The following is a 12,121-nucleotide window of genomic DNA, read 5'->3' on the forward strand; positions in this document are numbered from 1 at the left end:
TAAGGTATTATACAGTTTATTGGCAGAAGCTTGTTACCCCATCCATCACAGACTTTCTTGATTGTTTGGGAAGGGGGTCAGGGTAGCCATAGCTACTACTGCAGGCAAGCAGCACACCTCAGGAACTTTCTGCTCCAGCAAACAGCAGAATCCAAGCAGCAGACTCAAAGCAGCAGACTTAGCAACTAACTGTTTCAAATTGCCGGTTTGGCTATCTGGGGGAAAAAGTTTCTTAGATTCCTCATTGCTGAGCTCCTCTCTCTGACAGGAAACCTCAGTGTTCTGGATGCTGATTACTGTAGTCTTTAAAGAGATCCAATTCATTCAAATGACCAGATTGTTAATGCAGGTCATTCCCAGATGCATTATCTTCAAGCATTTTCCCCTGGAAGGATAATTAAGAGTTCGAATTGCTCCTGACAGTGTCTCCAGTCCTCCCAGTCCTATGAGGTGGATCATATCATTCCCATTTTACAAATGAAGAAATTTAGGATGATAGACAAGTATTGAAAAGCCAGGATCGAATGTAGTTCCACTTGACTAGTCTCTGCTTTTTCTATCACATAAAACCTTTAATTCTGCATCTCCTTTTGCCTGTGACATATTATTAGCATAGAATTACAAAGCAGATTTCCCCAAGTGTAAAGTGCCAGTCATTTGTATAACAGTTATCCCTTCAATCACTTTATAATGCATTAAATAGCATCCCTCAAAAAGATACATTTAAGTCATACTTAGGTATCTGTGAATGTGGTGGTATCTGGAATAGGGTCTTTGCCGATCTAATTAAGTTAAAGATGTCAAGATGAGACACCTTGTATCTAGGGTGGGTCTTAAATGTAATGACTGGTCACCTTATAAGAAAAGGAGAGGACAAGACAGACACCTAGAGGAGATGAGACAGAGATTGGAGTGGGTATCTACAAGGCAAGAAAAGCCAGGACTTGTCACCAGAAGCTAGGAGAGATGCTTGGAAGAGCTCCTCCCTCAGAACCTCCAGAAGAACACACCTGGTTGATTTCTGACTTCTAGCTTCCAGAACTGTGAGAGAATTAATTTCTGTTGTTTGAAGACACCAAGTTTGTAGTAGTTTGTTATGGCAGCCTTTGAAAACTAATATGCACTTGAAAGTCAACACATTCAAACATTGAACCCAGAATCTTCCCCCCGCCCCGCCCCCGCCGCCGTCTGTCTTTGTGTTTCCGTTGAATGACGCTGCCATTCCATCAGAAACCTCAAAGTCATTCTGTAATATTTCAAGTGTGATCTTTCTGATGAATGTCACTCCTCACCTTGAGTTTAAAATCCTTCACTGCCTTCCATGATAAAAATTAAACTCCTTGTATTAGCACATAGGCCTTACTTTCTGGTTCCTGTCTACCTCTTTCTAACCATCTTCCCTGCCCCTTCCACACATTCATTCTTTTTTTTTTTTTTTTAGGATGAATTTAGACATTTATTCCAATGCTTTTACTCCTTAACACACTACCTTATGAAATTACCTTTTTTTTTTGTTTTTTGTTTTTTTTAAATAATAAATTTTATTTTTATATTCCCCATACAATTGCAACCCCCCCATTCTGATCCCAATCCCTCCCCTCCCGCCCCCCACCCCCTCAAAAGTGTCTCTGTTTCATAGTTTTTTGTTGATTTTGATTTTCACTTTCTTATAGTTATATTCATTTTCCTGGTCCCTTATTTAAGTTTTCTAGATTCCTGCTATGAGTGAGACCATCCGGTATTTTTCTTTTTCTTTTTGGCTTATTTTGCTGAGCATGATCCCTTCCAGCACCATCCATGTTGCTGCAAATTGCATGTGTTTATCTTTTTTGAATGCTGAGTAATATTCCATGGTGTATATGTACCACATCTTCTTGATCCAGTCATCTATTTTTGGGCATTTGGGCTGTTTCCAAAGCTTAGCTATTGTAAATAGTGCTGCTATAAACATAGGGGTGCAGGTGCTCTTTGGAATTGATGTTTCTGTGTCCTTTGGGTAAATACCTAGGAGTGGAATTGGTGGATCATATGGAAGCTCTATGTTTAGTAGGTCCAGAAATCTCCACACAGCTCTCCATAGTGGTTGGACCAGTTTGCACTCCCACCAACAGTGCAGAAGAGTTCCTTTTTTTCCACACCCTCGCCAACATTTGTTGTTGCTAGTTTTTTTAATATATGCCATTCTCACTGGTGTAAGATGGTATCTCATGGTAGTTTTGATTTGCATTTCCCTGATGACAAGTGATGTTGAACATTTTTTCGTATGCCTGTTGGCCATTTGCATTTCCTCTTCAGAGAAGTTTCTTTTTAGCTCTTCTGCCCATTTTTTGACTGGATTATTTTCTTGTTGTTGAGTCTCATCAGCTCTTTGCAGATTTTTGTGATCAGTCCTTTATCATTAGTGTTGGGTGCAAAAATGTTCTCCCAGTTGGTGGGGTTTCTCTTTGTTTTTGTTATTGTCTCTTTTGCTGTGCAGAAGCTCTTTAATTTGATGTAGTCCCAGCTGTTTATCTTTGCCTTCACTATCACTGCTTTGGGTGATGTGTCTGTAAAGATGTCTTTGATGTGCAAATCACGTAGTGTTTCGCCTATATTTCCTTCTATATATTTTATGGTTTCAGGTCTTATGTCTAGTTCTTTAATCCATTTTGAGTTGATTTTTGTGTATGGTGTGAGGTAGTGGTCAAGCTTCATTCTTTTGCATGTAGCAACCCAGTTTTCCCAGCACCATTTATTGAACAAACTTTCTTTGCTCCAATGCATAGTCTTTGCTCCTTTGTCAAAGATTAGTTGACCATAAATCTGTGGGTTTATTTCTGGATTTTCTATTCGATTCCATTGGTCTGTATGTCTGTTCTTGTTCCAATACCATGCAGTTTTGATGATTATGGCTTTGTAGTATAGTTTGAAGTCTGGGAGTGTGATGCCTCCATTCCCTTCTTTTTTTTTTCAGGAGAGCTTTGGCTATTTGGGGTTTTTTGTGATTCCATATGAATTTCATCAATAATTGTTCTATTTCTTTGAAGAATGACATTGAAATTTTGATTGGAATAGCATTGAATCTGTATATTGCTTTTGGTAGGATGGCCATTTTAATAATGTTTATTCTTCCAATCCATGAGCAGGGGATGTCTTTCCATTTCTTTGTGTCTTCTTCTATTTCTTTTAACAGTGTTTTATAGTTTTCTTTGTATAGGTCCTTTACCTCTTTTGTTAGATTTATTCCCGAATATTTGATTTTTTTTGTTTCAATAATAAAAGGGATGGTTTTTTTGATTTCTTCTTCTTCAGATTTATTGTTTGTGTATAGGAAGGCTACTGACTTTTGCGTGTTGATTTTGTATCCTGCCACTTTACTGAATTGATTGATGAGTTGAATTAGTTTTTCTGTGGAGTTTTTGGGGTTCTCTATGTATATTACCATATCATCTGCAAATAGTGATAGTTTGACTTCTTCTTTTCCTATTTGGATTCCTTGGATCTCTTTCTCTTGTCTTATTGCTCTGGCTAGGACTTCCAGTATTATATTGAAAAGCAGTGGTGAGAGTGGACATCCTTGTCTTGTTCCAGATCTTAATGGAATTGCTTTCAGCTTTTCACCATTGAGAATGATACTGGCTGTTGGCTTGTCATAGATGGCCTTTATGATGTTGAGGTATGTTCCTTGTATCCCAAGAATTTGAAGGGCTTTTATCATGAATGGGTGTTGCACTTTGTCGAAAGCTTTCTCAGCATCTACTGATATTATCATATGGTTTTTATATTTCTTTTTGTTGATGTGTTGGATAACGTTGATTGATTTTCAGATGTTAAACCATCCTTGTGTCCCTGGAATGAATCCTACTTGGTCGTGGTGAATTATCTTATGGATACGTTGTTGGATTCTGATAGCTAAAATTTTATTGAGGATTTTTGCATCAGTGTTCATTAGGGAGATTGGCCTGTAGTTTTCCTTTTTTGCACACATTCATTCTTTTCTCTAGCTATATGCAGTATTTGCCAAGGCATCCTGTTCTTGATGTTGTGTGCATTTGCATAAGTGGGATTTTACTTTTTTGACTGCCTAGTCTCCAACTTGTCCACTAAAACTCAGCTAAAAGAGTAGTTCTTCTGGAAAGCTTTTATAATCTTCTTCCCATCACAAATTTCTGATTTCTGTGCTCCTGCTTGTGATCGTCAAGCATGCCTCTATTGTCATGTTTCTCCCACTATACATTTATGCCCCTGGCCTATCTGTCTTATGTTGAATTCATACCTATCCACCCATCTTATAGAGCCAACCTCAGTCCCACCTCCTCCTGACAATTACAATCACTCCTCCTCTTTTTTCAACTGTTAGTGCATTAACTTGCTATGACACCCATTTGGTACTTAACACACTGTCTTGTGTCATTTTACTTTTCATGCATTCATAGTTTGCTCTTGAATAGACTGTAAGCTCATACAAAGCAGGGGTAATGTGTTATTACTCCTGGTTTGCTCCTGAACAAATTAAAAACGAAGTATACAATATTTACTCAATAACTTCCATGAGTGAATATTGGATTTTTTTTCTATTGGTTAAAATGTTACCAGCACCTAAGGGTCACTAACTTGTACACACTAATGCTCACAATGCAATACCCAAGAGGAGAGGCTCATTAACTCTCATCTCTGTGTCTCCTACATGCCCTTCCTGCATCTAACTTAGCTCCTTCCAAACTTAACCTCTAGGAGCTCCAAGGACTTATGAAAAAGAGGCTGGAATGTATTATTTTTCTGTTTACAGCCTGTTGTTGCTACTCTGTTGTCTACACAGTACTTTCTTTAGCCTGATGTACAAAGCTCATCATAAGGTAACCCAGAACTATCTTTCCAGTGTTATCTCTGATTCCCTGAGGATTCATTTTCCTATGGGATTAGAATTCATTTCTTCACTGTCACACAACTCACCTGTTTCATGCCTGTTTCTTACTGTCCTTTCTGTCCCACTTTTTCTTCTCTTTCTGGTAAACTCCCCCCCCCCCACCGCCCCTTATCTTTTCAGATATGACTCTAAATTTCACTTCCCCAGATCCTTTACTCAAGGGGTAGGAGAAGAAGGGAAGGGAATTTTATATTTACTTGTCGTGTGGCACTATGGTTGTTTTCTCTTGCCTAAATAGACCGTGAGATTCTAGGCAGCCCAACTGAGTCTAATTTTTCCTTGTGATTAGGCAGATGTTTCTGTTGCACCAGGAATTCAGTAAATGTTTATGAAATATGCTGAGAAGATCTACTTCAATCCCTCTCATCCTGAGGTGCCTAAGTGTATCTAACAATACACATCATACCTGTGCCTTCGCAACAACTTAATGTGTCCAAATCTCATCTTTTCAGTGCCCATGTTCACAGAGCCAAGTGTTTCCGGGGTTGAGCGCTGGGTTGCGAAGCTGCCTGCAGCCTCTGCAGCACTGGTTCGTTCCCTGGCTGCTACCTGGCCACTGGAGGAGGGTCCCACATGGCACGCGGACCTCTCCTGCCGCCCGCTGCTCCCCTTCAGCAGTGTACTTCGGTCCTTCTGCCTGCTCTGCTCCCTGCTCTGGCTCTGGTGAATTCTCTCATCCTCCCGCGCTTCTGACTGTACCCAGTGCTTGTATAAATAAATAAATAAATCTTAAAAAAAAATAGTGAATTTAGATAACAGAGTTGAAAAGATTGAGGGCAAGGATGACTTCTTTTCTGAACTAACTATAATAATGGAAACCTGGTGTGAAATAGTAGTGTTATCTTGTGGCCCTCAAAATTGTATTCAATCTACTTTGTGTTTTCTTATTCTAAGATGTATTTAGTATAAGTGTTCTGTCATTTATTTAGACCCCAATATCATAATGTTGTGATATGCCAGAATTTTCCTTTAGTTTTATAGTTTAGCCAATAATAAGCAGGAATAGTAATTTTAAAGAAAAATTCTGAACTGTCGTTCTGAGTTGGGAAGGCTTGTCGGCACTACATGGGAATAACATCCCTGTTTCTCTCCGGTGGGAGCATCTAACTTCAGTTCAGATCCCAAACAATTCATTCTTTCTCCAATGGCCATTTAAATTTTTTTAATTATTTGCCTTTTCTCCAATGTGACAGGGAACGAAACAGACCAATGAAGATTTATCTCATTGATAAAATGAGAATACAGGGTAGTTGAGTTAGAGGCACTGAGTAAATGGATAATTAGCATTTTTCTACCTACTTGTGGAGACAAAATACCCTTATAATACCACCAATCAAAATTGGATTTCAAGGAAACTTCATGCCAGTGGGTCAGTGCAGACTTTCTTCAGATAGTAATATGGGCTCTGACTAAAAGACACAAGATCCTAACAGAGAGAGCTGTAGACAAGAACAGCGTGGCACACACAGAGGTGGATCGGGGTGCCTGAAAAAGCACAGATAGAGCAGAACAGGTTATTCTTTTAGTCACACTGTCCTCAGTGAGAAAGGACTGAGTTATGATGAGCATCCCACCTTCTATCCTTGCAGTTTATTGCAGATATTTATGCTCAATGTAGTGTGATGCTACATGCACAGCTCTCACTACACTGACTAGATTCAGTTACTCTTTCGTTGGCTTCTTAAAATCCCCAATTAAAAAAAAAATCTTGGCAGTTGATCTGATGTAGTTAACATTCAGAGTGGACAAAATTAAGAGCTTTCAGAAAGCCTATTCCATATAGAAGTCTGATTACATTTCAGTTCTGTACAACAAATGGCTTCTGGGTGGGTGGTAGACTATGATGCCATAAGAAAAACCAAGTGGCTATTCAGTTTGCTTTATCCTACCCCTATGGGATTATGACATCAGAGAGAAAGCAGCCAATCATCTCCTTCCTTCATTTTTTTTCTTATTGTTAACCAGTCAGTTTAACAAAATTTTATAGAGAGTCTAGAAGGTGCCAGGTGCTATGCTGAGGATATAAAGTTAAATAAACATCTGTCCTTTCCTTCAAGAAATTCATAAGCTTATATAGAAGATAGGCAAATAAGAATAATCCATGATAATTCGAGCATTTTCAACATGTCCAAACTCAGAGAAAATGTGAAAAGTGATAGGCTCTGAGGGAGTTGGGAAGATTTGTGAGTTCAAGCTGGGTTGAAATTTATTAAAAGTGCAACTATAGAGAAATCCCTTATTTATTCCATGCCGGTTAGGCATATTAGTTATCCCATCAGTTTTGCTGAATAAATTGTACTTAAGAAAGATGCTCAACTTTTGGTGATTGGCTAATGCTCTTAGAACCAAAGCTTGACCTGAACTGAACTATGAAATAAAACTGAAACAAAGGGCAAGATTTGCTCAATATGAACCTTAACCAGCATGTTAGCAACAGCAACAAAACAGCATTCATCTAGTCTATGATTTTCATTACATAGATGGGGGAAAAAATGAGGCTCAGAGTGATTACAGACTTAGGTCAAATCATAAGAAATCACTGATTGGCAGAGTGAGAGACAAAGAAAATGTCTATGTTCCATGTTTATTGTTCTTTCAACTTCTCCATGATATCTGATAGTGTATCACAAAAGAAAGGTTTGAACCTTTTCTTTTTTCAAATAATAGCTTAGTTGATGACACTCTAAATCAAATTGGGACAAGTTAGAGTATCAAAATATTCTCCAGAAAGAATCTTTACTTATCTGATAATCTCATTCATATAAATAAAAAAAAGGTAGACTTATTGGCTTAAAATAAAACTTACCCTTGTTGAATTCCATACTGATAATTTAAAGTATATGGATTTTCCCCCCTAATTGTATTACCAGCATTAATTCAAATAATCCTCCTAACCACTCTATCTAAGTGCTGTTTTTTTCCATTGAGGTATAATTGACATATGACATTATTTTGGTTTCAGGTATACAACATGATTGGGTATTTGTATTGGGCAGCACCATCATGTCTAGTTAACATCTATCACCCCAGGTTGTTATATTTTTTTCTTGTGATGACAACTGTTAAGATCTACTCTCTTAGTAACTTTAAAATATGCAGCAGATTCTTCCTTAACAACATAGACCCTTTGCACTTCAGGCACTAATTCTCTTAAACTGTTATTCAGCACCCATCAAAAACTCTGTGGCCAGAATTGTCATTAAGGGCACTTATGAGAATGTGCACTTATTCCTGTAGGTATGGAATTTCTAAGCTTGTAGAAGCTTAGGACATCCCAGAAAGCTAAGAAATGGGTGTCAATTAGGTGGCCCTCTCTTTGCTTATGTGTATTTTAGTGTTACTTACTGTCTTGGCATGGATCAAAGATGACTGCAATTAACAATCAAATCAAAATTCTATATTTTCTTTTAAAAAGTCTTATTGAAGACATATGTCATCTATATTATTCTAGACTCTTTGAAAAAGGATAAACATTTTAGAACCAGAAAAATCTGTTTCCATTCAAAGAACTGGTATGTTTACTCTCAAAATCAAGTAATAACCAAACTAGAAATTTTCCTTTCTGCTTTGGCTTACACAGAGCAAAGAAATAAATGCAAAATAAGGCTCAATCTAGTACATAGATTTAAATTTGGGGCATATTTGTTTTTTTCATTCAAAATGTACTTCTAATGGGCCTCCCCGGTGGCAAAGCGGTTGAGCGCTGGGTTGTGAAGCTGCCCGCAGCCTCTGCAGCACCAGTTCGATCCCTGGCTGCTCCCCGGCCACCAGAGGAGGGTTCCACATGGCGCGCAGACCTCTCCTGCCGCCCACTGCTCCCCTCAGCAGTGTACCTCGGTCCTTCTGCCTGCTCTGCTCCCTGCTCTGGCTCTGGTGAATTCTTTCACCCTCCCGCGTTTCTGACTGTACCCAGTGCTTGTATAAATAAATAAAAAAATAAATCTTAAAAAAAAAAAAATGTACTTCTAATCCAGCAGTGATATTTTCTACAAGCCATTTAGTGCAAGGAAATCAGATCTGCTTTTCTGGAAGTAGTGGGGAGCAGTAAATGATGAACACAAAGATTCTTTTGGTTTGTTCTAAGTCACTGTGGTCTCTGCTTCTTTGTTACTAATAAACACAGCATTCCTACTATGCTCTGTAGAGTTGTAGGGAGACCAAAAGGCACACCATTGTGACTGTGGGTCTTTAAGGTCTTGAATGTATTGATAGTTGCGGGACTACAGCATTGTAGAGATAAATAACACCATGCGTATATTCTAAGGTGAGTTCTAAGATGTGTTCTATCCTTAGACTAGACCCAATGAGTTTAAATAGTAAATTAGTAATATAGCTTTTTGGTCAAAGCTGTTTCAAGTCTGCTTAAATGTTGATGCTTGGGCTAACATTTTTTTCTGAGGATAGTATAGTTTTTGGATACTTTATTTCTGATTATATCTTCATAAAAGCAATTTGTGTTCATGGTTTTTAGAAAATCTGAAAGCAGATTAAAATCATCAATAATCATATCTTGAGTTCATATTGTGTAACACAATATATATAAATTTTTGTCACTTAACATGTAAGAATTCCTATATACTGGATATTTTCCAATAGCAAGATTTTTATTGTGCAACATTTTATAGAATGATTTGTTCAACCATTACCCTATTATTGGAGATTGAGATGGTTTCCAACTAGTTTCTTTATTAAATATGATACTGTGCTACATATTTGTAGTAATAGTGATCATAGCATTTATGAGGGCACTTTCAACAGTGTAATGCAAAGCATTGTGCTAAGTACTTCATGTGAATTATTTTATTTAGTCTTATTATAATCCTGTGAAGTAATGATATTGTAACTCATTTACAGATGATGAAACCAAGCAAATTAAAGAGCCTACAGCAAGGAAGGTCTAACCCCCAACCTGACATACACAAAAGTTCCAACTTGTTTTATGAGTAAGTAAAAGATTCAGAGATCCCAATTGCCTACTGAAATATGCAATTATTGACTTCAACTTTAAAAATATGAGGTTTTCTCCATTTCTCTCTCTATATATATACATAGATAGATATAAAAGAAACCATCTAATAAATATTTTTCTTGGGACCATAATTGTTTTAATTTAGTAATTATTATCATACTATGATAAAATAAAGTGCCATGTACCCTTGTAGTCTACAGAAAATTCGAGGAACCCAAGCTCCAGAGATCAGCCTCTCATTTTTATCAGAGGACAGCTAACTCCACTGCAAAAGAAATGAAGAGGTGTTGAAAATCCTCAATATATGAAAATGTATGTCCATACATTGTCAATTGCCTAAAGAAACAGAACTGAGTTAAGCTCGACTGTGGAGACTATTTCAATAAATAGATAAGGATGATCTGCAGCCAGTACATCATCTGTAGTCTTGGCGTCCTCCAGCCCCCCTCGACCAAAGTTTCCGGGGCTTCGGGCTCCCCAGCGCTGGACCCCGGCGGCAGCAGCTGGAGCGGGCGGGCTGCAGCCGGAGGAGCCTCGAGCTGCGGTGCAGGAGCAGAAGCCGGGGCCGAGGTTGGACCGCGGGGCAGGAGGTGCGTGGAGGGCTCCAGGGGGCTGGGCGGCGCCAGCGTTGCCACGAAGCGGCCAACTCGCGTCCCTAGCAGCCGCCCGCCCACGTCAGGGTTTGTTTAATAATGCCCGGGTATTTATGGCCCCCGCGGCGGGCGCGGCGCCGGGGAGCCAGAGGACCGCGCCGGGCAGCGGATGAGGCGCCGCGGCTGCAGCCCAGGGCACCTCCCCCCGGCTTCCCGAACCCTGCCCGGTCCAACCCGAGGGGGAGGATGGAAACACCAGCCGCGCTCTGAGCCCCAGGAAGACAACACCCTCCCCGCCACCTCAACACGCAGTCCAGCGAAGACCCCCGCCGCGTCCCCGCCCAAGCCTCGATCTCCCGGAGAGGGGCGCAGCAGCAGCAGCGTGCGCGATGGCGGAGAACCTGAAGAGGCTGGTCTCGAGCGAATCTTTGCGATCGTTGCCGGACAAACTAGAATCCTGGCTGCGGGACTACGACGTGAGTCGGGGTGGGAGGCCGCTGGGGCTCGCCCGCCTCGTAGCTCCCGGCACTGCCTTCGGCGGGGGCTTGAGGTTGGCTTCTGGGTGGCCGCTTTGCAAAGCCCGGGCGGTTCGGTTCCTTGTCCCGGACCGGATCGCAAGTGTCTGCCGCACGGTGCGCTTTTCTCCCCGCGGCGCTAGGTGGCGCTGGTGCGGCGCGGCGCGGCGCGCGGAACTAGGAGCGAAGGAAGTGCGCGCCCAGTCGTAACCAAGGACGCTAGCGGTCCTAGCAACAGGAAAGAACCATTTCTTCCAAGGTTCTTGTCAAGCCTGGCATTCTCTGGCCCATTTCTCCCGCTAGTAACTCATCCTCCCCAATCCCCAACTCTACTAATTTTTTTTATTACGTCCCTCCCCGTATATTTCCGCAAATCCCCCACTCTGAGGGTACTCAGGGATAGTATCAGAATGTTTTGGTTTTTTTTTAAATAAAAATACACCCTGAGTCAGTGAAACCGACACTTGTCAACGTGTGGGTTTCACTTGTGCGCTGGTCAGCGTGGCAAGTAAGGCACAGTTTCCACACTAAGATCTTTGGCCGAGGCATTGGGACGAGGCAAACTGCTCTCTAGTCCCTGCTCTTAGATTGGGCTCTCCTTAATCTCCTCCACACAGTGTTAATATTCCATCCTTGCACCTTTAACGGATGAGACCCACCTGCAAGTACAACCGTGAGGCTGAAAGAGCTGGGGACTCCGTTAGCCCTGTATAGGTGTGGCTCTGCATCGTGCTGGCTGAATGCACTGGGGGATTTATTTAATGTCTCTGGGTCTCCGAACCTCATGTTAGACGGGAGAAACTGGATATATAAAATTCCTTTTTGAATATCAATTTTTTGAGCCTAGATCAACTTGTTTCTGAAATCTTACCAGGAAAATGCAGCTGGGCTACTGTGGTGAGCCCCTGTCCTTTTCCATTCACTCTTCAACCAGAGCTCTGGGGCCAAGGGAAGCTCAAAGGACATCTACAGCTTTCTCATTAGCCTTCCTTCCAAGATTTAGTATTTATACCCTTATCCACTTTAAAATAACCAACACTAGCTGTTCCTGCTCCATCAAGAAGAGAGTTAAAAATCACTATCACAGAAGTCTTGTATTCTACTCCCCTAGTGCCCACTTGCTACCTAGTCTCAAAAA

The 12,121-nt window shown here is 40.6% G+C and overlaps 1 protein-coding gene and 1 long non-coding RNA gene across 3 annotated transcripts in view; both read left to right on the forward strand.

Annotated features, from left to right (window-relative positions):
• Positions 1-9,062: 9,062 nt before the first annotated feature.
• Positions 9,063-10,168, forward strand: LOC129144707 (uncharacterized). The gene is made up of 3 exons (XR_008549151.1): positions 9,063-9,170; positions 9,761-9,849; positions 10,069-10,168. It is a non-coding gene; the product is annotated as an uncharacterized LOC129144707 (long non-coding RNA).
• A 452-nt stretch (positions 10,169-10,620) lies between these two features.
• The window catches only part of SPATA18 (spermatogenesis associated 18), a 40,677-nt gene continuing 39,176 nt past the window's right edge, over positions 10,621-12,121 (forward strand). For both annotated transcript variants that reach the window (XM_037529869.2, XM_037529868.2), the window contains exon 1: positions 10,621-10,944. In XM_037529869.2, coding sequence (XP_037385766.1) covers positions 10,858-10,944 — 87 coding nt within the window. In that variant the 5' untranslated portion in view covers positions 10,621-10,857. The remainder of the gene's footprint in view (positions 10,945-12,121) is intronic.

The sequence above is a fragment of the Talpa occidentalis genome, unplaced genomic scaffold, assembly GCF_014898055.3.
Source record: "Talpa occidentalis isolate TD23 unplaced genomic scaffold, MPIMG_talOcc4v2.1 talOcc4.6, whole genome shotgun sequence".
Lineage (NCBI taxonomy): Eukaryota > Metazoa > Chordata > Mammalia > Eulipotyphla > Talpidae > Talpa > Talpa occidentalis.